Source organism: Mus caroli, unplaced genomic scaffold (assembly GCF_978045245.1).
Source record: "Mus caroli unplaced genomic scaffold, Mus_caroli_1 scaffold_2, whole genome shotgun sequence".
NCBI lineage: Eukaryota > Metazoa > Chordata > Mammalia > Rodentia > Muridae > Mus > Mus caroli.
In genome coordinates, this window is record NW_028227257.1 from 151,146,910 (window position 1) to 151,174,417 (window position 27,508).

Below are 27,508 nucleotides of genomic sequence, written 5' to 3' on the forward strand. Positions count from 1 at the left end.
GATGACATTTTGGTATGAAGATGGTCTGGACCTGTTCAGGATTGCATCCATCGGAGAGGCTGGATAGTAAGTTAAAAGGATGTCTCTAGGGCTATACTAGCAGGTGCCCCGCGTACATAGACATGTGTGTTACAGAACAACAAGAGAATCATGTTCTCAGCAGAGAGTTCCAAATCTGTGCCTTCTTATGTATTAAAAGTGGGTTTTAGGGGATCAAGCACAGTGGTGGTGGTGGTGCACACCTTTAACCCCAGCACTTGTGAGGCAGAGTCAAATGAATCTCTGAGTTCGAGGCCAGCCTGGTCTACATAGTGAGTTCAAGGCCAGCCTGGTCTACATAGTGAGTTCCAAGACAGCCAGGGCTACGTAGTGAGACCCTGTCTCAAAAAAAAAACTAACAAAACAACACCCCACCAAAGTGGATTTGGGGGTCAGGCAAGCATGGTGGTACATAACTTTATTGTTTATTTATTTGGTTTTTCGAGACAGGGTTTCTCTGTGTAGCCCTGGTTGTCCTGGAACTCAGAAATCTGCCTGCCTCTGCCTCCCAAGTGCTGGGATTGGCGAATTTTTTTTAAAAAGATTTATTTATTTATTATTATATGTAAGTACACTGTAGCTGTCTTCAGACAGACCAGAAGAGGGTGTCAGATCTCATTACGGATGGTTGTGAGCCACCATGTGGTTGCTGGGATTTGAACTCCAGACCTTCGGAAGAGCAGTCAGGTGCTCTTACCCACTGAGCTATCTCACCAGCCCCGGGATTGGCGAATTTTGTCACAAACAAACAAGTAAACAAGCAATATCACATGGCTATGATTCATGGACTCACCTCACAGCACTGGTGTGCAAATTCATGGACACATTTGAAATAGCGCTGACATGTTTATTATTATAGTTTATAGGCTGGCTATAGAGAGCACATAAATCAAGCTCTAGGAGACATTATGGCTCCCTTTGTTTGATGTTATCCTGAGTGCACAGTGTGTCAGGATAGGGCTAGACTCACAGCTTAGTAGAAGAGCCCTACCTAGCTTGCCCAAGGCCCTCATTTGATCCCAGAACCAAAACACCCAACCAATCAATTGAAAAAGCCAAGCAGGGCAGTGTGACGCACACCTTCCCTGCCCACTCATGCATGTGCCCCCTTGGCACACATATACTTTTAGTCTCCACACACGAGAGCCAGAGGCAAGCAGGTCTCTGTGAGTTGGACATCAGTATGTTCTACATAATGAGTTCCAGGTGAGCCAGCGTTTCAGGGAAACCTTGTCTCAAAGACAACCTGAAGAGTGACTCAGCAGTAGGAAACATTTGTTGCTTCCCTAAGTTTCCTTCCCAGCACCCTCATCCAGTAGCCCACAGTCCCCTATAACCCCAACTGCAGGGAATCTGAAGCCCTCTTTTAGCCTCTGCAAAACATGCATACATATATAGAAAGAAAAATTCAAATAAGAAAAGAAGGAGCAGACCAGTCTAGGTCATATGACATGACAAGACTTTGTATCAGATAAAAACTCTGGGTAGAAAGATCTTGTGAGCACAGACGTGCTCGTGCACTGGGATTAGTGAGTGGTAAAGCAATGCTTGTTGAATGAAAGAGAAAGAGAGGGAGAGTATGGTGACCAGTAAGTGTGAACACTCGCCCTAGATGGTTGAGGTCACTGCAGGGGAGCAAGTGTGTGTTTGGGAGAAGCAACTGCTGTTCTCTTAATAAACTTGTCACAGTGGTCAAATGAAGGCAGCATCCCACAGAACGCTGGGGCTCAGTGTCCCACAGAATGCTGGACTGGGCTTGAGGTCTAGAAACCAAACACAGACAAGCAAGACACTCTGCCTTCAAGCTGCTGGGCATGGTTGGACACGGAGAGGAGAGGGTGGGTAAAGACTGGACTAGGCTGTTCCTCCCCACATTCTGGCCCTTCATCTGCCTAATGCTCTCCTTGGGCATTTCTCCTTGGGTCTTTCCCTGCTGGTCGGTCGCAGCTAGGATGGAGTCCCTGCCCTCAGTGGCTAGGCTTTGAGAACTCACTTTCCCAGAGCCCAGAGTCTATCTGCACCTGTTAAATAGAAATCCCTCCAGGGCTGGCAAGAATTCAAGGTGACACATGCAGAGCTGACCCACAGAGGACCCTCAGCTGGCCTCAACTCTAAGGCCAGAAATGGCACTGTTTCCGTTATTGCTTGTGATGGTGTTGCCAATTTGACAGTCTAGGGTCACTTGGGAAGTTAGCCTTAGTTCATGCTTGTGGGGGGAATCATCTTACATAAACAATGTCAGGGGATCCATCTTTGTTGTTTGTTTGTTTTTTGTTTTTCGAGACAGGGTTTCTCTGTGTAGCCCTGGCTGTCCTGGAACTCACTTTGTAGACCAGGCTGGCCTCGAACTCAGAAATCTGCCTGCCTCTGCCTCCCGAGTGCTGAGATTGAGGGGAACCATCTTAACTGTGGGTTGCGATATTCCCTGGGCAGGGGGTTCTAGGCTGGATAAAATGAAGAAAACTATCCAGGCATGATGGTGCATGCCTTTAACCCCAGCACTCAGGAGGCAGAGGCAGAAAGATTTCTATGATTTCAATGATCTACATAGTGAATCTTAGGCTAGCCAAGGCTACATAGTGAGACCCTGTCTCAAAAATAACACCAACAATAAATAGATCTAGCTGAGCACTCGCAGGCATTCTCTGTCCCTGTTTCCTAATGGTACATATGACCAGCTGCTTTTTAAATTTTTTTTTTAAAGATTTATTTATTTATTACATGTAAGTACACTGTAGCTGTCTTCAGACACACCAGAAGAGGGAGTCAGATCTTGTTCAGGATGGTTGTGAGCCACCATGTGGTTGCTGGGATTTGAACTAAGGACCTTTGGAAGAGCAGTCGGGTGCTCTTACCTACTGAGCCATCTCACCAGCCCCGCTTTTTAAATTTTTGTTGAAACAAACAAACAAACAAACAAAAAGTTGAAGCTGGGCAGAAGTGTAAGGGAGAAACCGTTGCTTTTACTGCTCAGTTTCAGACCATCGTAGCTGGGGGTAAAAGCAGCAGGAACTTACGAAAGCATCCGGGAACCAGGTGTGGGGAATACCTGGCTTCCCACTCTGGAGGCAGAAGCAGGTGGACCTCCGAGTTCAACGCCAGCCTGGTCTACAGGGCAAATTCCAGGACAGCCAGGACTACAGAGAAACCTTATCTCAAAAAACAAAAATAAAAAAAAAATGTTCTTATGTGTATGTGTGTGTGTGTGTGTATGGTACACCAACCAGTCCTAGAAGTCCTGAGTGGAGTGGATGTGACAAGCTCCCATTCTAACTTCTAGCTCCAAAAACCATGTACTATAAGATCCTAGGATAGAGGACATATTGGATATTAAACTGACAAGAACAGATACTAGACTTGATTGATAATAGTCAAAAGTTTCAGAAGCAATTAGATGTATTTCACTTTATATGGATGAATGTTTTGCTTGCATTTTGGTGCCTGTGGATGTCAGGAGAAAGCACCGGGTTGTAAGAGGATATTGGATTTCCTGGAACTGGAGCTATGAATGGCTGAGCCACCAGGTGAATGCTGGGAACCAGAGACCTTTGCAAGAGCAACAAGTACTCTTAAGCACTAAGCCCGTTTCCTCCCTTCCCTTCCCTTCCCCTTCCCTTCCTCCCTGTCTGTTTTAAAAAACAAAACAAAACAGACTTATTAATGTATATGAAAACACCACCCCTGTCTTCAGGCAAACCAGAAGAGGATATCAGATCCCATTATAGATGGTTGTGAGCCTCCCTGTAGTAAGAGGCTTACTAAGCCTCTTATGGGGGGGGGTGAAGGAGGGGGAGAGACAGACAGATGGGGGGGGGAGACGGAGAAATAGGGAGGAAGGGAAGGAGGTAGGGAGGGAGAGGGCAGGAGGAAGGGAAGGAGGTAGGGAGGGAGAGGGCAGGAGGAAGGGAGAGGTTTCCCTAAGGGAAAATAAGGGACTGGAGCTTTGTCTCCAGTCACCCCAACATTTCATTGTTCATTTTAGTTTTTAAAAGATTTATGTAGATGAACATTTTGTGGGCATGTATTTATATGCACCACCAGAGTGCCTGGGATCCTGAAATCAGGAGACAGCATTAGGTTCTAGAACTGGAGTGAAGGGTGGTTATAAATCACCATATGGGTGCTGGGAATTGAACTCAGGTCCTGTTTTCCAGTGTCTAGCTGCTGAGACAGCTCCCCAAACCATCACATTAGATAGTTTTCACACTTTATTTTGCACAGGTGTGAGTGCATGCACACCATGGCATGTTTGTGCTGGTCATGACAACTTGCGGATGTTGTTTTTCACCTTCCACTTTGTGGGTCTTGGGGATGGAAGTCAGGTCTTCAGGTTTGGTGGCATGTGCTTTCACATTTGTAAATCATCTAATAAACCCGTTTTATTTGTTTTGTTCCAGCTCTGAAGTTTCATTTTGTGCGTTTGTGTGTGTGGACACATGCATGGTGCATGCAGACGTTGGCAGACGACTTGTGAGAAACCGTTATCTTTCTATCCTGTGGGTGCTGGGATTGGAATCATGTCTGCAGCCTTGATGGCAGCGCCTTTGCCACTGACCCATAGCGACTGCTGCTGTTCCTCAGCTGATGTCAAAAGGCTGGCTTACAAACACAAGGGACTTGTTAGTTTTCTGATGGTTGGGGACTTGATTCCTAGACTGCTTGCCTTAAGACCCAATGACAGCAGCATCAACTGGAGTCCAACTGGGACGGAATTCCCCTCACCAATATGTCAGGCAAAGGGAGCTAGGTCTAGGACAACCAGCAGACTCTAGGCCTGATGGGAGCTTTATTCAGACACCAGAGACGCCTTCTCCTCCCCACCAGTCTGCTCAGGGCTTGGTAATATGATGTAGTAGTAAAGCTTTCGAAGACAGCTTGACAAAATGCCCTGTCAGAGTCACTGTCCAGAAGAGGAGCCTCAGACTGCAATGATCAGTATGATCCAATATGGCTGTTCGAGGCACACATACTGCTCTCTCCGGATGGCTCACAGCAGCCTGGGGCCCCATTGCTCTGCCTCTCTCTCCTGGGCTGGCCCTGAAGGTACAAGGCAGCAAGGACTATAAAAATTATAAGTGACACTCTGAGTTCAAGGTTCAAAGAGAAGAAACAAAAGCAGCTGAGAGGCTCTTTTGTCCCAAGAAGGCAGTGTGTGGAGAGGAAGGCTTAATCCTCTGTGTGTGGCAGCTCAAGCTAGGCCAGGCCCTGGATATGTTTTGGGGGAGGACTGATGCCCAGCTCCTCCCGCAGGGCTGTCAGGGGCTGCTCCCAACGCTGCTCATAGTAGATGTTGAGGACACATGGGGCCCTGCGCCCGTTCTGAATCGCCCAAGGGATCAGCTCTGAGAACAGCACTTGGAGGCTCCTGGAGGGCAGCAGAGAGAAGAAAAGCCATAAAGTCCCCAAACAGACCCTGTTTTCTGTCAACCCTCCCTCAGACCTATGCAGATCTCAGTGAGGGAAGTTCCCACTCCTCATAGCACACACCCCAGACAATGAAGCTCAGATTTAAATACAGGGCTGTCCAATTCCAGAAGCTGTAGCAACATGAGACCCTGTTCATGCTGATCCAGTCCCTGAGGCCTGGCTGGAGAGACCCTGGGGCTCACTGACTCAGTTTCCCTTTCTGCCTCATTCTCCCCATCCTTGTTTTCTGGAGAGGCATGAAGCACCTGTATCATGCCATCCTTCTTTCCTGGAGCCCCAGCCCTTCTGAGGTCTCCTCTCACCCCAGGAAACTTACTGAGTACGGAGGCGGATGGGTCCGAAGAGTGCTCCCAGGACGCACATTGGTAGGCCGGTCTGCACAGCCTCAAACCACTTTACCACAACCTCTCCTAGAGATAAGGAAGGATAGGAGGTGGGCAGGTGAGGGGGACCAGTGATGTTGAAATGGCCCCCGAGAAGCACTGTAAGGTTTGGTGGGGTCCAGTCTCATCCTGGGATAGCATGCAGGGACAACATGCAGAACACCTCGAAGGCCAGGCTGACAATGGTCTGTACAGGCCTCAGGGAGTTGCTATGGGTGTCAGAGGCAGGGATCCTTGGTGACTAGATGCTGAGACAAGGGCCGGGAGGCAGGGAAGGATGAGGATGGCTGGCAGGGATGCTGCTAGGGCATACATACAATGCAGAAGGCAGGATGGAGCTAGCTGATAAAGAGAAGCATGAACTGGGATTCTGCCTTTTCAGACAGACCTGGGGTGGGGGTTGGGGTGGGGGGTGCCCTGCCGTTTCCTGTCTGGCCGCCGGCACTCACCGAGCATGTTGGTGGGCATGCCCAGCAGGGTGTGGAGCATGTCGTGCACCTCACGGTACCTCTGGATCACATAGGCTAGCTCTTCATCGTCCACAAAGCGCGTAGGTGCTCGTGTGTCCGGAGAGACCTTCTGGAGAACATAATCCCTCCTTGGACTCCTCCCCATCATACCCCAGGGCCTTGCTGGCCCACCACTAGTTGATGTTCAGCTATGTTCCCATTGAGCACATACCCTAACTGAGAATCCTGCCATTGTCTCCACACCTGCTAACTGGGAGCCTCAGGTAGCTATCACCCCAACCCCCACTCCTGCTCACACCTCGCACAATGCTGCAGCCTGGTGAAATCTACAGCTTTAGTGAGGAAAGAAAGGTGTGTGTGGGGGGAGGGGATGGACTTTCTATTTTGTAAGACAGAAAGTTCTGAGATTAGTTGCATAAAAAAAATTGCACATACTAGGGGCTAAGGAGATGATTGGTCAGGAAAGTACTCACTGTACAAGCGTGAAGAGCTGAGCCCATCCCCAACACCCATGCAATCAATCAATCAATCAATCAATCAGTCAATAGGTGGCTGCTCCTGTGCCTGTAATCCCGGCACATGGAAGGCAGAAACAAGAGGCAAAGAGGTGCCCCAGGGCCTGCAGGCCGGACACTTTAGCCAGACTGATGAGCCCTAAATTCAATGAGACTGACTTGAAACGTAAGGTGGAGGAAAACACTTGATGTCAATCTCTAAAAATCTTCACTCACACGTGCATGTGCACACACACACACAGAGGCACACACATACACACTGTAAGATAAACACACTGTTGCTGAACTATAAACTTAACAATGGTTGTGACAGGCTGGGGGTGGAGCTTAGTTGATAGAGTGCAGGTCTAGCACACCCTTAGGACTGCATAAAACCAGGCACAGTGGCTGTAATCCCGCAGTTAGAAGGTAGAGACAGAAGAATCAGGAGTTCAAGGTCATCTTTAGCTACATAGAGAATCTGAGGCTGCCCTGGGCTATGAGCCTTTCCCAAAAATCAAAATAAATAAGTAAATCCAAAAAGTTATTAAATTATTTCTATCAGCTTCCTTTTGCTTTTAAGGAGCCAGTAGGAAGCTTTAAAGTCCCCGTGTGGCCAGTTGTTTTGTATGCCTTGGGACAGGCTGGCCATTTCACTCACAGTGATGACGCTGGTGTCCAGGACCAGATGAACAACGCCTTTCTGTCATTTTCTAGTCTCTTGCCACACAGCCCTGGCTGACCTTGAGCTCATAGCAGGTCTTCTGCCTCAGCCTCCTTAAGGCTGGGGTTACAGGTGTGTGCACTCCCCACACAGGCTGATCATCCTCATTCACTCCACCCTGCTTCTCTGAGTCTGCATCGGTGCCTGAACAGCCTGGGGTCAGCTTAGCTGGCCTGGTCCAACGGATCTGAGGTCTCTGTTGCCTCGGGGCAGCTGGTACAGTGCTATGCTCAGTGTTAACCTAGGTCTTGCTGGGCCCCAAGACCTCATTTCTTCTTGCTGTGCTAAGAGGAAGCCAACTGCAGTAACAGTGGCTGCTTTCACCAAGGACCTACTATGTGCCAACTCTATATGCTGTCCTTTACATAGACTGTCATATTTTGTTCTTACAGTAATCTAGGAGGTAGACATTATTGCTAACTTTACAAACAGATGAGAAAAATGTGGCTAGGAAGGTAAAGATATTACAGCTGAAATAGATGGGACAACCTGATGGTCTCCAAAGCCAGCAGCCTTGATACCTGTACTGGCTGGTTTTGTGTGTCAACTTGACACAGCTGGAGTTATCACAGAGAAAGGAGCTTCAGTTGAGGAAATGCCTCCATGAGATCCAACTGTAAGGCATTTTCTCAATTAGTGATCAAGGGGGAAAGGCCCCTTGTGGGTGGGACCATCCCTGGGCTGGTAGTCTTGGGTTCTATAAGAGAGTAGACTGAGCAAGCCAGAGGAGGCAAGCCAGTAAAGAACATCCCACCATGGCTTCTGTATCAGCTCCTGCTCCCTGACCTGTCTGAGTTCCAGTCCTGACTTCCTTTGGTGATGAACAGCAGCATGGAAGTGTAAGCCGAATAAACCCTTTCCTCCCCAACTTGCTTCTTGGTCATGGTGTTTGTGCAGGAATAGAAACCCTGACTAAGACAAATTGGTACCAGCAGAGTGGGGTATTCCTGTGACAACCTGACCATGTTTTGGGGAGGACTGTGGAAGGACTTTGGAACTTTGGGCTTGAAGATACATTCGTTGTTAAGAGCTCTGTCAGATGTTGTGTAGGAGCTTGGAAGATTATGCTGAGAACAGTGCAGAAGATGGAGGCCTGGTTTGTGAAATTTCAGGGGGAAAATTAAAGACTCTCTTCAGGGCCATTGCTGTTTTTATTGTGAAGATTTTGTAGTTCTGGTTAGCTGGGGCTGAAGAATCAGCTGTGATTAACAAGATACCAGAACTACTAAAGCAAAAACTTTGCATTACTGGGACTATTGATGCTGGTTAGCTGGAGCTAAGAAATTAGCGGTGATTAAGAAGAGACCAGCATCGTTGAGGTGACATCTTCTGGGAAGTGTTTTCTGAAAGCACAAAGAGGCTGTGTTCCAGAGATAGCCAAGGTTGTACTCCTTCTGCAGTGGGACTTGGTAATGTGTAAGGGTCACCCAGGTGGTACTGGTTTTGAAGGCATGAAGGGGTCACACAGCAGCTCAGGCTCGGCACTGTGAGAGGCCATGGAAGGCCATTGGTGAAGGTGCAGCCCCAGTTGTAATTGAAGGCCCAGGACTGAAGGGGTCATGCAGTGTTTTGGAGATGTCAGTACCACGAGATGACCACCAAGAGCAGCAGCAGCAGTGGAGTACAGGCATCTGGAGCCCAGAGGACGACGTGTGTGCTACAAAGGGCATGGCTGGAGAAGTGACCCAAGCCCTTGGAGGAGCCCAGAAGATCGTGAGTTGGATCCCAGACGTTGGACGGTTGGAGATTGATTTTTGCTTTGATTGTGACTGTGCCCTGATATTTTCCCTCCTGAAGGAATAAACTGTTTTAGTGGAGCTCACAGTTAAGAGACTTTTAATTGTAAAAAAGACTTTGGGTTTTAAAAGAGATGGATATTTTAAAGAGATTGAAATTTTAAGAATATGTAAAGACTGTGGGACTTTTAAAGTTATTTAGATCTTGGGGATGAATAAGAATGTAAGGGTTGAGGCTTACTAGTGATGTGTTTGTGTGTCAAGTTGACAAGGGGTCAATTGTACTGGCTGGTTTTGTGTGTCAACTTGACACAGCTGGAGTTATCACAGAGAAAGGAGCTTCAGTTGAGGAAATGCCTCCATGAGATCCAACTGTAAGGCATTTTCTCAATTAGTGATCAAGGGGGAAAGGCCCCTTGTGGGTGGGACCATCCCTGGGCTGGTAGTCTTGGGTTCTATAAGAGAGTAGACTGAGCAAGCCAGAGGAGGCAAGCCAGTAAAGAACATCCCACCATGGCTTCTGTATCAGCTCCTGCTCCCTGACCTGTCTGAGTTCCAGTCCTGACTTCCTTTGGTGATGAACAGCAGCATGGAAGTGTAAGCCGAATAAACCCTTTCCTCCCCAACTTGCTTCTTGGTCATGGTGTTTGTGCAGGAATAGAAACCCTGACTAAGACAATACCCATTATCTTTTTTTTTTTTTTTTTTTTTTGGTTTTTCAAGACAGGGTTTCTCTGTATAGTCCTGGCTGTCCTGGAACTCACTCTGTAGACCAGGCTGGCCTCAAACTCAGAAATCCGCCTGCCTCTGCTTCCTGAGTGCTGGGATTAAAGGCGTGCGCCACCATGCCCGGCTCTTTTTTTTTTTTTTTAAAGAATCATTTATTCATTTTATGTATATGAGTACACTGTAGCTGTCTTCAGACACACCAGAAGAGGGCATCAGATTCCATTACGAATGGTTATGAGCTACCATGTGGAAATTGAACTCAGGATCTCTGGAAGAGCAGTCAGTGCTCTCAACCACTGAGCCATCTCTCCAGCCCTGATACCCATTATCAATCAGTCATATTAGTGCCCTGGAGATCAAAGATCTATCCTCTTTCTGGGGGAGGATTTGTGCAGGGCTGTGGGGCATTACCCACATCCCTTCAACTCACCAAAGGGTGACCACACCTTTCAGCAGCCAGCCTTAGCTCCTGTGACTGTACCTTCAACTTTCACCTAATTCTCTGTAGGGCTCAAGGTGCACCTTGCCATTATGTGGTTGATTTCCTTGTAGTAGAAGTACCACATCTCCAGACTGACACCATAGGAGGGAATATGCTAGGTAAGGCACCCAGGATGGCCCTAATAGACCTCCTCCCCACCCCAGCAACAGGGCTAAAGGCTGTGGGGAATGCAGAAGTTGTCCCTCCCATGGTGGCACTTGGGGCAGGTTCCTCACTGATGAAGTAACCTGCACCCTGGTGAAACTAGGGCAGGTGACGGCCCTGCTAAGGCAATGGTGCTAGGAGAGGGTGAGAGGCAGCTTGCTGTCTGGGGGCATTGTCTGCATTGAGTAGTAGTTCTCAACTGTTCATCAGGGGATCTTTACAGTGTCCAGACCAATGGATGGATGAGGGAGTTGACTGGCATCTGGTAGAGAGAGGTCGGGGATGCTGCGAAAGAGCCTACGAGGCACAGGACAGCTGCCCAATCAAGAGTCCCCAGTTCACAGCAGCAGTAATGTAACTCTAAGAACTTGTTCTAGAGTGACCCTTGGCCACCCTCCTTGTTCTAGAGTGACCCTTGGCTACCCTCCTTGTTCTAGAGTGACCCTTGGCCACCCTCCTTGTTCTAGAGTGACCCTTGGCCACCCTCCTCCTCCTCCTCCAGCCTGGCTGCGTCTGGCTGAAGAGCCATTAAGCTTCAAGGAGACGTGTGCACGAGAGGGAGGGGACAGGTGGAGAAGGAAAACTGTATTATACTGATCTTTTCTTCATTTCATTTTGAGAGAGGGTCTCTGTATCCTGGAGGGTCTCTGTGTCTAGCCCTGGCTGTCCAGGAACTGTGGAGATCAAAGATCCACCCACCCCTGCCTCCCGAGACCTGGGATTACTATTTTAAAACTTTCCAATCATTTTTAATGGTTCCTGCTACAAAATGCAGCTTCTTTCCCAAGGCCCCGGCATTGTTGGATCAGCATAAGCTTTCCCTTTCCTCTGCTCAGGCCTCTGCAGTGTGTTTTGTTTGTCTATGCACTTATGCTTGGGACAGAGCCCAGGGCCTTAGGCGTGCTTGTTACCTACCACTGAGCTTTGCCCCCAGGCCCTCCGATGTTTTGTTTTGTTATTCTTCTTTTAATATACACATGGCTGTTTCTTACATATATATATATATATATATATATATATATATATATATATATATATATATGTCTATGCACCAAGTGTGTGCTGGCTGCCTACAGAGGCTAGAAGAGCATGTCAGATCCCCTGGAACTGGAGTTATAGAAGGCTGTGAGCTGCCAAGTGGGTGCTGCAGATTGAACCAGGTCCTCTGAAAGGGCAGAAGGCACTCTTAACCACTGAGCTGCCGCGCCAGCCTGTTCGTCTGCTTTTTTAAAGACAGGGTCTTGCCTTGTAAGTATAGTACGTGTGGTCGCTCCCTCCGTACCCAGGGATGATCTTGAGCTCAGAGGCAGCCTTCCTGCTGCAGCCACGCTGGTAGGAGCAACTGGGTCATAGCTACTGGATTGACTTTCTTTTTCTCTTTTGATACATGTGTGGCATATAAGCTCGTATGCACATGTATGACGTGTGCGGTGGCCAGAGGTTGGTGTTGAGTGTCTTCTGAGACACATCTCTAACTGCACCATGGGCTCACTGATACAGGTCAGCTAGCTGGACAGTGACCTCCTGGAATCAGCCGCCCCTCCCTCCACATTGCTAGGGTTGCAGGTTTGAACTGCCAGGTCTGCTTTTACAAACTCAGGCCCCCATGTTTAAGCAGCAAGCACTGAACCTGTGGAGCTGTCCTCCCAGCCCTGCACCATCCTGCTTCTTTGAGCTGGTTGATTCTGCTCATAGTGCTCTTCCCCAGAGCTCTACAGAGCCAACAACATCCCAGTCTTCTTGGAAAGGTCTCTCCTGACCACTGAACCAGCAGTGGCTACCCCTACTCCATCCAGAGACATCCTCTGTCCCATTGTCTTGTTCCCTTCAGCATGGCCGCCTGCTAGGCTGTGGGCTCCCCAGTAACAGATGTCTGGCTCCTTCAGTTCACTGTGTCCCACGGCTGAGCATGATGCTTTGTGTGTTCTAAGTACTCAAGAAATATTTTACCTCAAAAAGTAGGAGGGACAGGGTCTTGTGTAACCCAGGCCGGCCAAAACCTACTCTGTGAGGGTTAGGCTGGCCCTGGGCTTCTGATTCTCCTTCCTCTATTCTACAGCAGGTTCACGCTGAGGACTGAACCCAGGCCTTTCTACATGAACTTGACCAACTGAGCTATCTCCTCAGACCACTACATTGTCATTTCAATTTTTTAAACTACTTTATTAACTGCCTCTCTAATAAGAGCACAAGCTGCAGGGGGGTGGGGTGGGGCAGGGACCTGACTTGTTACACTGCAGCACACGGAGTGACGCTGAGTTTTGGGAATCCCCACCTCCCACCATCTGTCTTGCCTGGTGCTGGAGAGTCCTACTCTGGCCACAGCACAGTGGATCCCAGGACGCTGGTTCCCTCTGCCCAGGGTTGGACTAGCTGTGAAGTTATGTTGTTTCACTGCTTGCTCTGTGCCTGAGTCCTCATGTCTTGCAAGAAGATGACAACAGAACTTACAAGAAAGGTCACTGGCAGGATCTAGCCAGGTCATGTGCCAGCCTGTCAGCTGGCATGTAACAGGAGGCTGGTAACCTCCAGTACTTGGAATGGCATTACCAGACCATTTATCCATCATATAGAAAAATGTCACAGACTGAAAAGCACTCCTGCCTTAGTTGGCATCTTAGGCATCCTCCCGCTCTAGGCTATCTCTTCCCATGCCACCCTCCACCCTTACTGGTAACTGCTGGATACACAGAGCCCGGAAACTCACATTCACATCCAGGAAGTGAAGATACTCACGGCCCAGTGAGCCTTCAGGCAGGCTCTGAAGCTTGCTCAGGTCAAGGGTAGACAGGGAGATCCTAGGACGCTCTCTGAAAGACAGAATGTAGGAGGTAAGCCTGGGTGTGTGTCAGCCAGGGCAAGTGAAAGGGTCACATAAAGGAAGCTGAAGTGGGCCTATGTAGCCACAGGACATCTATGTAGTCACAAGCCCGAAGGGAACACTGCAGTATTAGGGACTATGGAGACGATCCCAACCCAGGGCTGAGCTGGTGCCTTCAAAGGCACAATCTAGTCAGAGAGAAGGGCCACAGATGCCAGGGAGGGGATAGATACAGCACATCTGGAGAAGTACAGCTAGCCATTGGGAGCTTAATGCAGAGTCTTGTGGTTTACACAGGACTAAGATGACATATTGTATAATCCAGGGGGTCCATCCCACATACGCATATGTATGCTCCTGGCTTTGAGCAGTGCCCCAGGCAATATATCCATCCATGGTCCTCTGAAGGGCTCCTTACAGGATGAGGACAGACACACCCCTGCCAAATGCCAAAGCAAAGTTGGGACCTACTGTAGAATCTGGGCACCCTCTGGATCCTTCTTCATCTGGTCTCTGAGGAATTTCAGGGTGTGGCATCCTGTGGTCTCCCCTAGAACTGCAACCATGTCTGAAAGGACAGAGATGGGAAAAGACAGAGAATGGATTCTTTTGATTGTTTGTTTTTTTCTTTTTGAGACAGTTTCTTTTTGTAGTACAGGCTGGCCTCAAACTCAGAGATCTTTCTGCCTCTGCTTTCCAAGTGCTATATTAAAGGCCTGTACCACCAGGACAGCTAGGTTTCTCTGTATAGCCCTGGCTGTCCTGGAACTCACTTTGTAGACCAGGCTGTCCTCGAACTCAGAAATTCACCTGCCTTTGCCTCCCAAGTGCTAGGATTAAAGGTGTGCTGTGCCACCACGCCCGGCGCTAGCTACTATTCTTACCATTACAAACCTATAGGAATATGGTGGCTTTCATCAACAGTAGGAACCACTTTCATAGACCATTATCGAGACAGAGTGTCGTGTTTCCACAGGCCTTGATTTCTGAGTTCGAGGTCAGCCTGGTTTACAGAATGAGTTTCAAGACAGCCAGGGCTACACAGAGAAACCCTGTCTTGAAAAAGACAAAAACCAAAGCCAAACAAGCAAAAAAGAAGCTGATCTTGAACTGTTTCAGCAAAGAAAATCCTGAAGATCATAGCCCTTACCAAGTTTACTTACTACCCAGTGAGAATGCTGTAATGTGGTGTGTACCTGTAACTCATTCAGCCCAGATTAATATGCTAGGGTGACAGACTCTTCCAAGAATTACAAAAAAGGCAAATCTGTAGATTTCATGTTTCTTTCTTCCTCTCCTCCCTGTGCCCAGAAGACCCAAAACAGTTCTAGCTAGAGCCAGGCACCTGGTTATCATAAACGTTCCTGGGAAATATGAGATAGGCGCAGCCAGGTTTGGATGCCCACAAACCAAGTCTTCACCGGTCCCAGCTTTCGAGACCGAAGAGTGAACCGTCTTACCGTGGCGATAGGGGTTGTAGAGCGCCATTCCCGCCGCGCCCGCAGCCAGCAGCATCTTTTGCAGCGGGGTGGTTGGGATGTGGTCCGGGTACAGCAGGTGGGCGCCATGGCTCCCGGCCCTGAGGGGTACATCTGCGGGCAGAAAAGAGGTAAAGGTGAGAGGAGTCCGGTCTCTCCGGTCGCCGCGGACACCGGGGTCAGAGCTGCTCACCTACAGCTGGCCGAGTACGGGGCCGAAGACTGCGGTGGAGGCGCAGGGAGCGAAGCAGCAGCAGGGTCGCCATGGCAGCGGACGTCCGCGTGAATAGGCGGGGCTCCGCAGGTGCTATGGAGGCCCGAGAAGTCAAAAGACTCCTGGGGCACTGCACTCACTGTGGCTTTTTGATCGGAAATGCTGTAATATGGACAGGAGCATGAGAAGGAAAGCCACAAGATCTGTTTGCCACTGAAATAAAACAACTGCTGTGAGCCAGGCGTTATTTATAACGTTGGCCTGACAACCCAGCATTTGAAACCTGGAGGCCGTAGGATCAGTTCGAGATCCTTCTTGGCTATTTCTTAAGTACGAAGACAGTACTAGAGACCTTATCTCAAAAACCAAGCCCGGTGTGAATTACTCGTCACTCCAGCACTTGGAAAAGTGGAGACAGGAAAGTCATGAATTCTCGGCAACTTAGCAAGTTTGAGGGCAGCCTGGGATATATGAGAAACAAACAAACAAACAAAACTCCTGAAAGGGATTCCAAAAATAACAGAACCGAGAACGCGGTTGCTCGATATCCGGCCCTATTTCCTTCTCCATCTCATATTTTCCCCCCGGAGGACAATAAGATAAGAACCTCTTCCTGCCAAGGAAACAAGGCGGCTACCTACAGTAGGGACCACATTTGGGAAAGGACCACGCAGCACTTCCGCCCGCATCCCCGCTTCTGGATGATGTTGTACCGCTGAGTTCCAGCCATGGGTTCTTCTGGCCTATCTCGGCTGCAGGGGCTCTTCGCTGTCTATAAACCTCCGGGGCTGAAATGGCTGCACTTGCGTGAGACCGTGGAGTTGCAACTGCTTAAAGGTGAGAACTCCGACGCGAACCCACGGTTCTGCATTAGTTCTTTCTGACGTGGAGTGAGGTCACGTGGTTCGTTTGCCTGGTTGTAGCAGTTTCTTGTTTTGTTTTGTTTTCTCTTGTACACATTTCGTTACTACCCACTCTCCGCTATTTTCCGTTAGAGAAATTCATTCTATAGTGTTGGGGTTTTTTCGCGGTTTCTGTTACAGAGTTAGAATTTGAACTTTTCTTTCTTTTTTTTTTTTTTTTTTTTGCCTTTTGAGACAGGGTCTTTTCTAATTAATCCGACCTTGAAATCAGTGAGGCACTGAGAATTATGAATCTCCTGTCTCCACCTGCCAGATGCCGGGATCACAAGCGTGACCACCACCCCGACCCTCAAACACCAATTTTTTTTTCTTTCTCTTTTTTTCCTTTCTTTCATTTTTAAAAAAACTGTCATGTAGCCTCAAATTTTCTATGTAAGATGAAGATAACCTTGAACTTTTGACTGTCCTGCCTTCATTACCCAAGGTCTTAGACTACATCTGTGTAGCACCACCTCCCATTAGGGTGCTGGGGATGGAACCCGGGGCATCTTGCGTATTGTACAAACACTTCATGAATTGAGCTACACTTCCAACCTAGGATTTTTGTTTTGTTTGTTCTTCATTTTTTTGAGAATGGTTTCTCTGTATAACCCTGGCTGCCCTGGAAATAATTCTGTAGATCAGTCAGGCCTTGAATTCAGAGATAGGCCTGCCTCTTGCCTCCCCAGTGCTGGAATTAATGATGCGTGCCACCATACCTGGCTTCTGAAGGAGTCATAGTATGTTTTCTACAATACACAAATCCATCTTCTATGCTACCATCTCTCTACCCCTTCTCTTGCGGGTTGGAAAAGTACTGACAGTGTGTTCTTTTGTGCGTAGGTCTCAATGCCCAGCAGCCTCCTGCTCCTGAACAGCGTGTTTGCTTCTTGCTAGGCCCTGTGGAAGGCAGTGAAGAGAAGAAGTTGACTCTCAGAGCCACCAGTGTACCCTCCCTCACCACCCACAGACTTGGTAAGGCAGAGTCAGGCAGCACCCTGGCCGTGATGTTAGAGGAAATCCCTGGCCCGAGTTAGATTTCTAGCCCAGGGTTTGGCAAACTTCTCTAGCGAGGGAAGATTTTAAACAGCTTCTGCCTACAGCCTTGTGGTTTACCTCTCTCTGCTCCTCTCTGCTATTGTAATGCAAAGCATCTTTAGACCATAGGAAAGGAGAGAACCTTCTTGTATTTCAGTCAAGACTGGAGTGCAGCCTAGTGGTCCTGGCGCACACTTTTAATCTCAGCTCTTGGGAGGCAGAGGCAGGCAGGTTTTCTGAGTTTGAGGCCAGTCTGGTCTACGAAGTGAGTTCCAGGACAGCCAGGGCTACATAGAGAAACCCTGTCTGGAAAAAAAAAAATGGCTGGATTACAAAACAGCTATTTTGAGAGCAGTTATAAACACCAGTGTCCAACAGCCTTTGTCTTATAGGGGAGACTGAAAGGATCATTTAAATTTAGGAGTCCCTGGCCAACCTGGGCAACACAGTGAGACCCAGTCTCAAAACAAAGTAGACTTGATGATTTGACTTGTAAACTATACTTTGCTGACTCTTAACTATTCTAGGACTCTCTAGGGAAACTGAGAACTTCTGGTAGACCTATGTTATTAATTAATACCTGTTCTGTATCAGACATCATGTTATCTTTCTCCTCACCACAGTTCTGTGAGGTAGGTCCCTTATTTAAAAAAACAAAACAAAACAAACAAACAAACAAACATATTATTTGTATATATGTGTGCACACCAAGGCATGGCTGTGGAAGTCGGAGGGCATCTTTTGAGAGTCACTTCTCTCAGGCCACCATGGGTCCCAGGATCAAAACTGAGGTCATCAGGCTTGGCAGCCTTTACCCACTGAGCCACCTCGCCAGCTCTTGTTTTTGTGTTTTGAGACACAGCCTCCTGTAGTCCAGGCTGGTTTTGAACTCACTATATAGTTAAGTATGACCTTGAAGTCTGGATTCTGATCCTTTTGCTTCTGCCTCCCAAGTGCTGGGGCACATTAAGCTGTAGTCAGTCTTTTAGTGGTCAAGACACTGAGTCTGGGGCCATAGGTCAGTATTGTAGACAGACAGACCTAGGTCCCACCTTAGGGAGCTCACTGATTCAGGAGGAGAATGGCCAGGTTTTCTATCAGCACATGCTGTGTAGAGAACCCCAGAATCTTGATCGCCAGTGTGATGCCTGATCTCAAAGCCTCGGATGGGGCGAATAGTGATAGGCAGAGGGAGAAGAGTCTTGCATTGCCCTCTCTCTGGGCCCAGGGAACTAGGGAAATAGTGGTTCCAGCTTCCTGGAAGAGAAGCCTGGAAATACAGCCTAGCATAATTTGATCCCCATGAGGCCCTTCTGTTCTTGGAATGAGGGCCTCGTCCCAAAGCTACCCTCAAGGCTCATTAGTTGAAGAAATGAACTGGCTTTTTCTTTCCAGTACGTGGTCCAGCATTCACAAACCTGAAGATGGGTGTGGGACATCGCTTGGATGCCCAGGCTTCTGGTGTGCTTGGTAAGTCTGGGGATGTGGTGCGTGAGCTTGGAGAAGGATCAGTAGGTGATCCAGGGCCCGGCCCACAGCTTATCTGACCTCACTCTTTTACTTTTCTCTCCGGTGAATCTCTTGTCTCTTCAGCTGGGCAGGTCCCACCTCTGTCAAGGGATTCCTTCCTGCATGACACGTGGTTCAAGGACATGTATGGACATTTGTTCATCATACCCATGACAGATGCTATGTAATGTTACCAGTGAAGAGAGTAAGACTGGAGCTAAGGCCTGGCCAGTAAATATCCATGGTCCCCAGAGGAGCTACCATCGAGTTAGGGTGCAGCAGGCACATGGCTCTATCTCCTCTGGCTGCGGTTTGCATATTGCCAGAGCTGGATACAAAGCCCCAAGTCACAAGCCTTCTGTGGCCTCCGGGTCATATGGTAGCCCATTGTCCAGCCTCCACAGTCTTGGTTCCCTTGTCTTTCTTCCTGAGGTGTGGGCAGTCAGACATGATCTCATGCCCCCTCCCTGTTTCCCTCTCTAACAGTGAATGGAAAGCCATTCATTTCTTTAGACAGAGGGATAAACAGATCAGGGAATAGGCAGGAAGTGGCCCCAAAGGCCCTGTTATGGCTCCTTCCTTTGTACCATTAGCTTTCTGTTTGTTGCCTCTCCCAGTCTGTGATATACACAGGCCTGAGCATCTTTCTCTATATAACTCATTGAGAGTTTGAGGGCTAAAAATGTTTAAAGTTAAGAGTCAGAAAACCTAGGTTCTTGTTTTTGTTTCTGAGAAGAATTTTTTTTTTGTCTCAGTTTGCTGAGGCTGGCTCCAGTTGGGTCTAAATGACCTTGAGATCTTGGCCCTCCTCCACCTGAGTGCTGGGGACAAGTGTAAGCACGTGGCACTTGTCTTGAATTGTTTTGTCTTGTTTTTGTTTTTCGAGACAGGGTTTCTCTGTGTAGTTCTGGCTGTCCTGGAATTTGATCCATAGACCAGGCTGGCCTCCAACTCAGAGACCCACCTGCCTCTGACTTCCAAGTACTGGGATTAAAGGTGTGCGCCACCACCGCCCAGCTTTATTTTATTTTTTAAATGTATGTGTTTATATGAGACAGACTCTGACTACTTCCAAGGCTGGCCTGGAACTCAGGGTTCTCCAGCTTCAGCCTCCCAAGTGCTGGGATTATCGGTGTGTGACTCCCTCCCAGCCTTAAATGTAGTTTCAATTTGGTGGAGCTGGGACAATGGTCTCTTGCTTTGGGGGTGTTTCAGTACCCTCTGGGAGCTTCCTCGGGTACTTAGGCTCATTTCCCACCGTGAGCCAGATGCCACCCTTAGACCAGCCCTGGAGACCAGTGTTGACAGCAGCTCCCTCCCCAGATACTGGCTGCAAGGAGAGGAAGTGTTTGATGGCAGGGAATGAATGGCAAGGGTTGTTCCCAGGGAAAGGGACTAGGTGAGAGAGGGTCTGGTTTCCTTTCAGTGCTCGCCGTGGGACATGGACGCAGCCTCCTCACTGACATGTATGATGCTCATCTCACCAAGGTATGGTGGGTTAAAGATACGGTGCAGCCTACTTACCCAGTGATCCTTTCCCAGAAGTCATGGATAGGGAAGGTCGAGGCCACTAGCAAGCATGTTTGGCTTGCTGTAGCTAGGAAAGACTAGAGATCCAGCATTGCCCCTCACACTCTTCTCTTCTGACCACCACGAAGAGCTGTGTGTGGGTCCCCTTAGGAAAGCCCTGTCCCACTTAGCCACGCTCCCATTTTACTGTTGAGTACAGTGAGGCTTAGGAAGAAAGAACATGCCTAGCCAGGGTCACACATTCTTTAAAGCCTTAGGAGCTGAAATTTGAGCTTGGATCTGTCCCACACCACAGTCCAAGCCAAGCAGTGTTCTGTTCTCACAGCAAGACAGATGTGTGTCACTGTCTAGTCTCCAGGACTCCTCCAGGACCAGGTGGGGCCTTAGGCTGTGGTCTTGTGAAGTCTGCTGAGGGGACACTTTAGGTAGCTGTGTCTTCAGTGCTAAACAGCACAGAATTCAGGACCAAAAGGTTCCAGTTTGCAATCCTAGTCAGGGCTGTGGTGAGACACTTGCACATTATACCATTCTGCCAGCCACAGCTCACATGTCCTTGGCAAGTCCATGAACATCTTATCTTTGTGCCTCAGTTTCCTCTAGTCTTCAATGGGAATGAAGAAATAGGGTTAAAGTGACTTCATATGAAGCCTTGGCTCAGCCCCTGGTACACAGTCCAGGCCAAATCAACGTCACTGCCACTGCTATCTCTCTCCTCCTTGCTATCATCACCCCAGGGAAGGGCTGGTTGTCTGTACAGAGTTGGAGAAAGGGGGGTTCATGAAGGCATCCAGAAATGCCCTTAACTTGGGCACTGAAACAGCCCCAGGACATGTGTGGGGTGACACTGTTTGTTTTGGCCAAGTGGGTGGAGACTGGTGCTGGTGCCATGCCTGGGTCACAGGGAACAGCACAGGGCTGCCCTGAGCTCCAGAGTGGAGTGCACATCCTCCCTCAGGGCAGGGGAGCAGCAGGCATGCTGTATGGAGCTCTAGGAGGCCCCACCCAGCACCAGACTGCCACTTCCTCAGCATCAGAGCTTAGAATGGGGACCCCCCCTGCCTTGTCCCCACAGGATTACACAGTGCGTGGCCTCCTGGGCAAAGCTACAGACAACTTCTGTGAAGATGGGCGGCTGATAGAGAAGACAACGTATGGTGAGAACCAGGGTGGGGCAGGAGAGGTAGCTGCCTCAGCCTCCCTTTATTTCCTGTCTCTGTGATTCTCTTCCTGAGCTTTCCTGACCACCTCACAGTGGTACCTGTTGGGTTTCGGCACACTAAGCTCAGGTTGGAGATTTGCCCTCACCACATGTCTCCCAGAATACCCTGGCCCTGCTTCCTTTCCAGTTCAAATGTCCCCACCCTGGGGCGCTTGCCACACCTCAGTCTTACGTTAGCTGCAGTCAGAATGGAAACCAGTTATGCATACTTACTTAAGATCTGTCTTTTCATTATCTCAGGAGAGATGGACCGGGAGGTTCAGCTTGTGGCCAAGGATCTGTCCAGGCTTATCAGTGTAGGTGTAAGCTGGGTATGATGGCACATGCCTTTAATCTCAGCACTCAGAAGGTAGAGGCAAGATGATCTCTGAGTTCCAGGCAAGTCTGGTCTATATATTGAGTTATAGGACAGCCAGGATTACATAGTGAGACTTTGTCTCAGAAAAATAAAATCATAATAAATTAATAATAATAAATAACAGCATTTCTTGTTTTTTTAAGATAAGGTTTCTCTGTCTAGCTCTGACTATTCTGGAACTCACTCTTTTTTTTTTTTTTAAAGATTTATTTATTTATTATCTGTAAGTACACTGTACCTGTCTTCAGATGCACCAGAAGAGAGCATCAGATCTCATTACGGATGGTTGTGAGCCACCATGTGGTTGCTGGAATTTGAACTCAGGACCTTCGGAAGAGCAGTCAGTGCTCTTACCCACTGAGTCATCTCGCCAGCCCCTGGAACTCACTCTTGAAGACCAGGTTGGCCTCAAACTAGAGATCAACCTGCCTCTGCTTCCTGAGTGCTAGGATTAAAGGTGTGCGCCATCACAGCTGGGTATAACAACTTCTTTTTTTTTTTTTTTTTTTAAGATTTATTTATTTATTATATGTAAGTACACTGTAGTTGTCTTCAGACACTCCAGAAGAGGGCATCAGATTTTGTTACAGATGGTTGTGAGCCACCATGTGGTTGCTGGGATTTGAACTCTGGACCTTCAGAAGAGCAGTCGGCGCTCTTAACCACTGAGCCATCTCGCCAGCCCATAACAACTTCTTAAAGGAGAGCGTGAACATTTTTGTTGTTGTTTACTATGTACTGAGAACTAAACTCAGGTCCTTGTGCTTGCGCTACCATTAAAAATGCTCCAACCCTTCATATATCTGTTACATAACTAAAGAGTAGAGTAAAAGTCAAAGTATACCAGATGGTGGGAAGGACCCAAATGCAAAGTGATCAAGAGAAGAAGCCAGGAGAATTGGGGTTGGGGGAGCTTCCTGGGAAGGGGATAAAGCTGGGAGGGCTTTCCTGTCAGAGAGACAGTGGCAGGTGGATTCCAGGTAGCATGGTGGGTTCAGTGCAGTCAGAAGGCTGGAGACAGCAACCAACTAGGCCTCAGCCCTATGCTGTTCCCAAATCCTAGCATTGCTTAGAAGTTAGTGTGTGTGCCCCCATGCCTCAACGCCTCAGCTTCCTGGTAGTTTGTGAAAGTCCAGGCTTAAGTGCTCAGTCCCTCAATGGGGCCTGGCGGCAGAGTTGCTCCTCCCATGGGTGCCTGCTTCTGCATTTGGCCAGGTGCTGCCTCCTACAGTCACTAGCGAGGTGGAGGGAGCTCTTCAGATAGTGTAAATCTAGCCAATGGAAGAGTCCAGTTTTCTTCAACTTAAAAATAACCCGTGTTTGTGTATTCCTGGGTATGTGTGTACCGTGTTTGCGCAGGAGACTGGTCAGAAGTGTTGGATCCCCTGGAACTGGAGGTGCCCATGGTTGTGAGCCATCATGTGGGTTCTGGGGACAATCCAGATCCTCTGTAAGAGCAGCCAGTGGTCTCAGCCACTGGGATCTCTTCAGCTCCTTCATCAAGTTTTCTTTTTTCTTTTTACCTTTTGAGACAGTCTTAACTTTGTAGCTCTGGCTGACCTAAAACTCTGTAGTCCAGGCTGGCCTCTGACTCACAGAGATCTGCTGTGCTCCTGAGTGCTAGGATTAAAGGTGTACACACTACAATTGACAACTTTTTATGTATTTGTTAATAATACTTATTTATTAATAAAATATGTCTTATTATGCTGATTACTTATTTTTATTGTTAAATTTTGGAATGTAGCCCAGGCTGTCCTCCAATTCATTCTCCTGTCACTCTCGGCTCTTAGGTGCTCGGGCTCCAGGCATGCACTACTTACCCAACATCAGCCGTTTCTAAAGGACTGTGTGTAGACTCAGCCTCCTATAAAAACCCCATACTGGATGCTCTGGCCATTTCCAAGATGGGCTTGTTTTGGGTAAAAGGTGCTTGGCTGGTTACTGTGATCTGCCCCTGGCCACCTGTAGACTTACACTCTCCTTACCCCACGCCTTTTCCAGACCATGTGACCAGAGAGCGGCTGGACCGGATCCTGGCTGTGATCCAAGGCTCCCACCAAAAAGCTCTGGTGATGTAAGTAGATCCAAGGGCTCCTCTGCCCTGCTGGGGCTTTAGAGGGGAGGTCCATACTCCCAAGGTATAGGACTAGGGGTGGGTGTGGGTGATGGAATCCCCTAGGATCTGAGAGCTTGCCTGAGAGGCCTCTGCTGGGATGCTCAGGACTCCTGACTCCCAGGCATCAGCCCTGTGGCTCCCAGGAAATTACCTAGCCATCTGTAAATGGGACAGACTTACAGATCTAACTCTACCTGAGCACAGTGTTCTAGGCAGAGACAGGGACAGAGCAGGGGCAGAGCAGCTGGGATTGTAGGAAGTGGCTCAGTTGACAGAGCTCAGAGGATTAGCAGGAGACAGGCCCTCTGCCTGCACCCGCGGTGGGTGTGCCAGGACTGAAATGGCCAGTTGTGCTTAGAAGCCAAGGATCAGAGCTTGAGGTAGGAAGGGCTGGGACAGGCGCAAAGGGAAGCAAGTAAGGCTGGCCAGGGCAGTGGGCACTGAGGTTAGTTCTGAAGCAGCACTGTGGTCTCACTGGGGACCCTGTGAGGAAAGCCAGGCAGTGAAGGAGACCAGCTGTGAGGACAGTGCCCGGTGTTCCCTGCTCCAAGCCTGCTGACAGCGGGAAAGCAGCAGCAGAGTAGAGGAAGAGCCTAGAGGAGGGAGGGAGCGCAGGAAAAGAAGGGAGCTGGGGCATCTGTGTGGGTGGCCCTGGAATCAGTTGCATCTCTTAGGTAAGGTGCCTGAGGGTGCAGCGCAGTGCACAGGGCGTGGTCAGGATTGCTCAGCCTGTGACAGATGGAGCCAGGGATTGATCTAGGATGCCTTTGGGGGCTGAGAGGGAGGCTGCTCTGAAGGGGTGGGAGGCAGGAATGGAGAACAATTAAGATACCCCCTTTTATGGTGGAGCAGGTGCCCCACACCAGCCTCCCATTCTCCCAAATCCCAGGTACTCCAACCTGGACCTGAAGTCCCAGGAGGCCTATGAGATGGCTGTGCAAGGTGTGATCAGGCCCATGAACAAGTCCCCCATGCTCATCTCTGGCATCCGCTGCCTGCATTTTGCACCTCCCGAGTTTCTTTTGGGTAAGTCACCCAGGATGCTGGAGTGATGTGATGGAGTCACGTACAGCATGCCCAGCCCCGAGTGGCTTCTTTCCACCAGGAGCAGCACAACGGCTCTGCTCTGTCTCCTGTCTATTCCCAAAGCATGTGAAACCAGCCCTTAAGAAACAGAGGCTGGCCTTTAATCCCAGCACTTGGGAGGCAGAGGCAGGCAGATTTCTGAGTTTGAGGCCAGCCTGGTCTACAGAGTGAGTTCCAGGACAGCCAGGGTTACACAAAGAAACCCTGTCTTGAAAAAAAAAAAACAAAACAAAACAAAAAAAAAGAAAAGAAAAAAAGGAAATAAAAGAAACAGAAGCTGGGTCTCTGGCAGCTCAGTTCCTGAGCAGTTCCACCTTGTTCTAGGCCCCTCAGGCATGACTGTCACTTCCTGAGTCTCACCCAGCTCTGCCCCAGCCTCTTCCCTGTTTCCGTGGGTTCTTCCCTGGGCTCTGACCAAAGACCTTGGTGGAGAGCCCCACATGACAGTGCTGTCTTTGACCTCACTCCTGCTGCTGAGTAGACTCAAGTGTGTGAATGGTGCTGCCAGAAGCCCAGCCTTTTTACAGCTCAAGCAGGGGATCCAGAGCTGGGGTCTGCCCCAGCAGGTGCAGGAGGCCTGCAGTCAGCACCACTGCCATGCTCTCAGCCCTACAGCAAAGCTCAAAAGCATCTCATAATGGGGGCTCCTTGTGGGGAGGGGTCCAAGGGACATGAGCCCATGTCAGCTTGGTCCCTGCAGCTGTTCCTGACGGTCATGTCTGTGTGTCTGTGACCCACAGAGGTGCAGTGTATGCACGAGACGCAGCAGCAGCTGAGGAAGCTGGTGCATGAAATCGGCCTGGAGCTGAAGACCAGTGCTGTCTGCACGCAAGTCCGGCGGACTCGGGATGGCTTCTTCAGCCTGGATGATGCCCTCCTGAGAACCCAGTGGGACCTACACAACATCCAGGATGCTATCCAGGCGGCAGCCCCCCGGGTGGCAGCGGAACTGCAAAAGAACTTGAGCCTAAAGCTGGGCCACCAGCAGCTCCCCAGCACTGGGCAACCTTGGGGTCTCAAGGACCCAAGCTCCACTTTGGAGTTGGAAAGCTGTTCAGGGCAGTAAAGGGCCAGGTAGCACCCAGATGGAGGGCAAACAGGCTCTTCACAGGTCAGAACTGGTCACTCTGCAAGAGTAATGAGATCAGGGGCCCCTGAGCCATCATCCCTGAGACACAGACTAACTGCAGAGGCAAGCAGGTGTGGCCACAGGGCCTATCGTCCCAGCTAATTGGGAGGCCCAGGTTAGAATCTTGACAGTTCAAGGCCAGCCTAGGGTTACTTAGTAAAACCTTGACTCAGAGTCAGGCATGATGTCTCTGTAATCTTAGCCCTCCAGAGGTAGAAAGGAAAGTCGGGAGTTCAAGGCCAGCCTGAGCTACTTGCAGTGTTCAGCTTTTCACACTGATGGGAAATGCCGCTGCCTCAGCACTCCTTGGCCGTGAGTGATTTACTCAGATTTACATGACAGATGATCTGAATCTGTTTTCACAGAAGGAAAGTTTTTTCGCTGTTTCAAAGTGGTGTCTCACAGCTGAGATCTCAGTACTACTCAGCTGAGGCGGGAGATTGGCTCTGAGTTTAAGGCCAGTCTGAACAAGTCTCCTGGAGTACTTTGTAGTGTGTGTCAGTATTTAATCCTGCCAGTCAATCCTGCAAGCTTGTAATTAGCACCTGGGTGGAGACTGGAGGATCTGGAGTTCAAGGTCATCTTTAGCTACATGAGTTCCAGGCTACATGGAACGTTATCTCCAAGACAATATAAAAAGCCCAGAATTACTTTTAAAAGGTTTTCTTTCTTATGCATGCATGTGAGTACTTACACGCATGTATGTCTGCACCGGGTGCATCATGGAGGCTAGGAAAGGATGTAAGAGTCCTGTGGCTGGGCTTAAAGGCAGTTGTGAGCCACCATGGAGATGCTGGCAATGGACCACTAGTCCTCTGAAAGACAGCTTAACCACTGGTCCATTTCTTCAGAATTTAATTTAACTGCCTGCCCTGTGATGTAACAGCTGTAACTATCCAGTGCCCTGGCTGTAAACACTTACAGGCTGATGATTGTTGGTGTCTGCAGTGTAAACACTAACAGGAAAGCAAGGGATGGTGTTCTCTCGGTGGTGCCGGTGGAAGGAGTGGTGCAGAAAAGACAACAGGTTTATAAAATACAGTGTTTTTCTTCTTTGAGAAAGGCATACGATGTTTTAATTACTCCTTCAACTCTTCCTTGACCCCATTCCCATCATGTCCCCCTCTCAGCCTCAAGTCAGTTATCTTTGTAAGTCCCTGAGACCAGTTAGCGCTGGGCAAGTGCACGGTATGGGGCCATTTACAGCCACCCCCTCCTCCAGCAGCCTCAAGGTGGTGGGGTCCATGAGCCCCTTTGTGTGGTAAATGATATTAATTGGGGGTTTCCAGCATGCCTTAGATTACTTGGTTCCCAGATAAAGGACACAACCTTACACATGCAAGAACCCTCTGGGGCTATTTCGTCTACTTCCCTGCCAAGAACCCAGAGACGCGACCTGCCATGTTCTACCTGGGCCAGCCACTCTTACTCCCCTGGACACCCCTTTGGCCAGTTTT

At 49.0% G+C, this 27,508-nt stretch overlaps 2 protein-coding genes and 1 pseudogene across 4 annotated transcripts; 1 reads left to right on the forward strand and 2 right to left on the reverse strand.

Moving 5' to 3' along the window:
- Positions 1-3,248: 3,248 nt before the first annotated feature.
- On the reverse strand, positions 3,249-3,420 carry LOC115030555 (U2 spliceosomal RNA; annotated as a pseudogene).
- Positions 3,421-4,234: 814 nt separating this feature from the next.
- Positions 4,235-15,493, reverse strand: Coq4 (coenzyme Q4). Of its 2 annotated transcripts, none has more exons than XM_085835063.1 (7): positions 15,141-15,493; positions 14,930-15,061; positions 13,941-14,037; positions 13,356-13,458; positions 6,299-6,425; positions 5,783-5,876; positions 4,235-5,404 (listed from the first exon to the last, which is right to left on the reverse strand). In XM_085835063.1, exons 1-7 carry the CDS (start codon positions 15,211-15,213, stop codon positions 5,233-5,235), a joined length of 798 nt encoding a protein of 265 aa, XP_085691189.1. In that variant the 5' UTR covers positions 15,214-15,493; the 3' UTR covers positions 4,235-5,232. The 2 variants fall into 2 exon arrangements, with proteins under 2 accessions (XP_085691189.1, XP_021009094.1); XM_021153435.3 differs by having other exon boundaries at positions 6,299-6,428; positions 15,141-15,486.
- A 326-nt stretch (positions 15,494-15,819) lies between these two features.
- On the forward strand, positions 15,820-27,113 carry Trub2 (TruB pseudouridine synthase family member 2). Of its 2 annotated transcripts, none has more exons than XM_029474483.2 (8): positions 15,820-15,998; positions 16,961-17,038; positions 18,497-18,571; positions 20,037-20,098; positions 21,213-21,294; positions 23,722-23,794; positions 24,726-24,862; positions 25,663-27,113. In XM_029474483.2, exons 1-8 carry the CDS (start codon positions 15,890-15,892, stop codon positions 25,986-25,988), a joined length of 942 nt encoding a protein of 313 aa, XP_029330343.1. In that variant the 5' UTR covers positions 15,820-15,889; the 3' UTR covers positions 25,989-27,113. The 2 variants fall into 2 exon arrangements, with proteins under 2 accessions (XP_029330343.1, XP_021009837.1); XM_021154178.3 differs by having other exon boundaries at positions 15,821-15,998; positions 16,907-17,038.
- Positions 27,114-27,508: the final 395 nt, after the last annotated feature.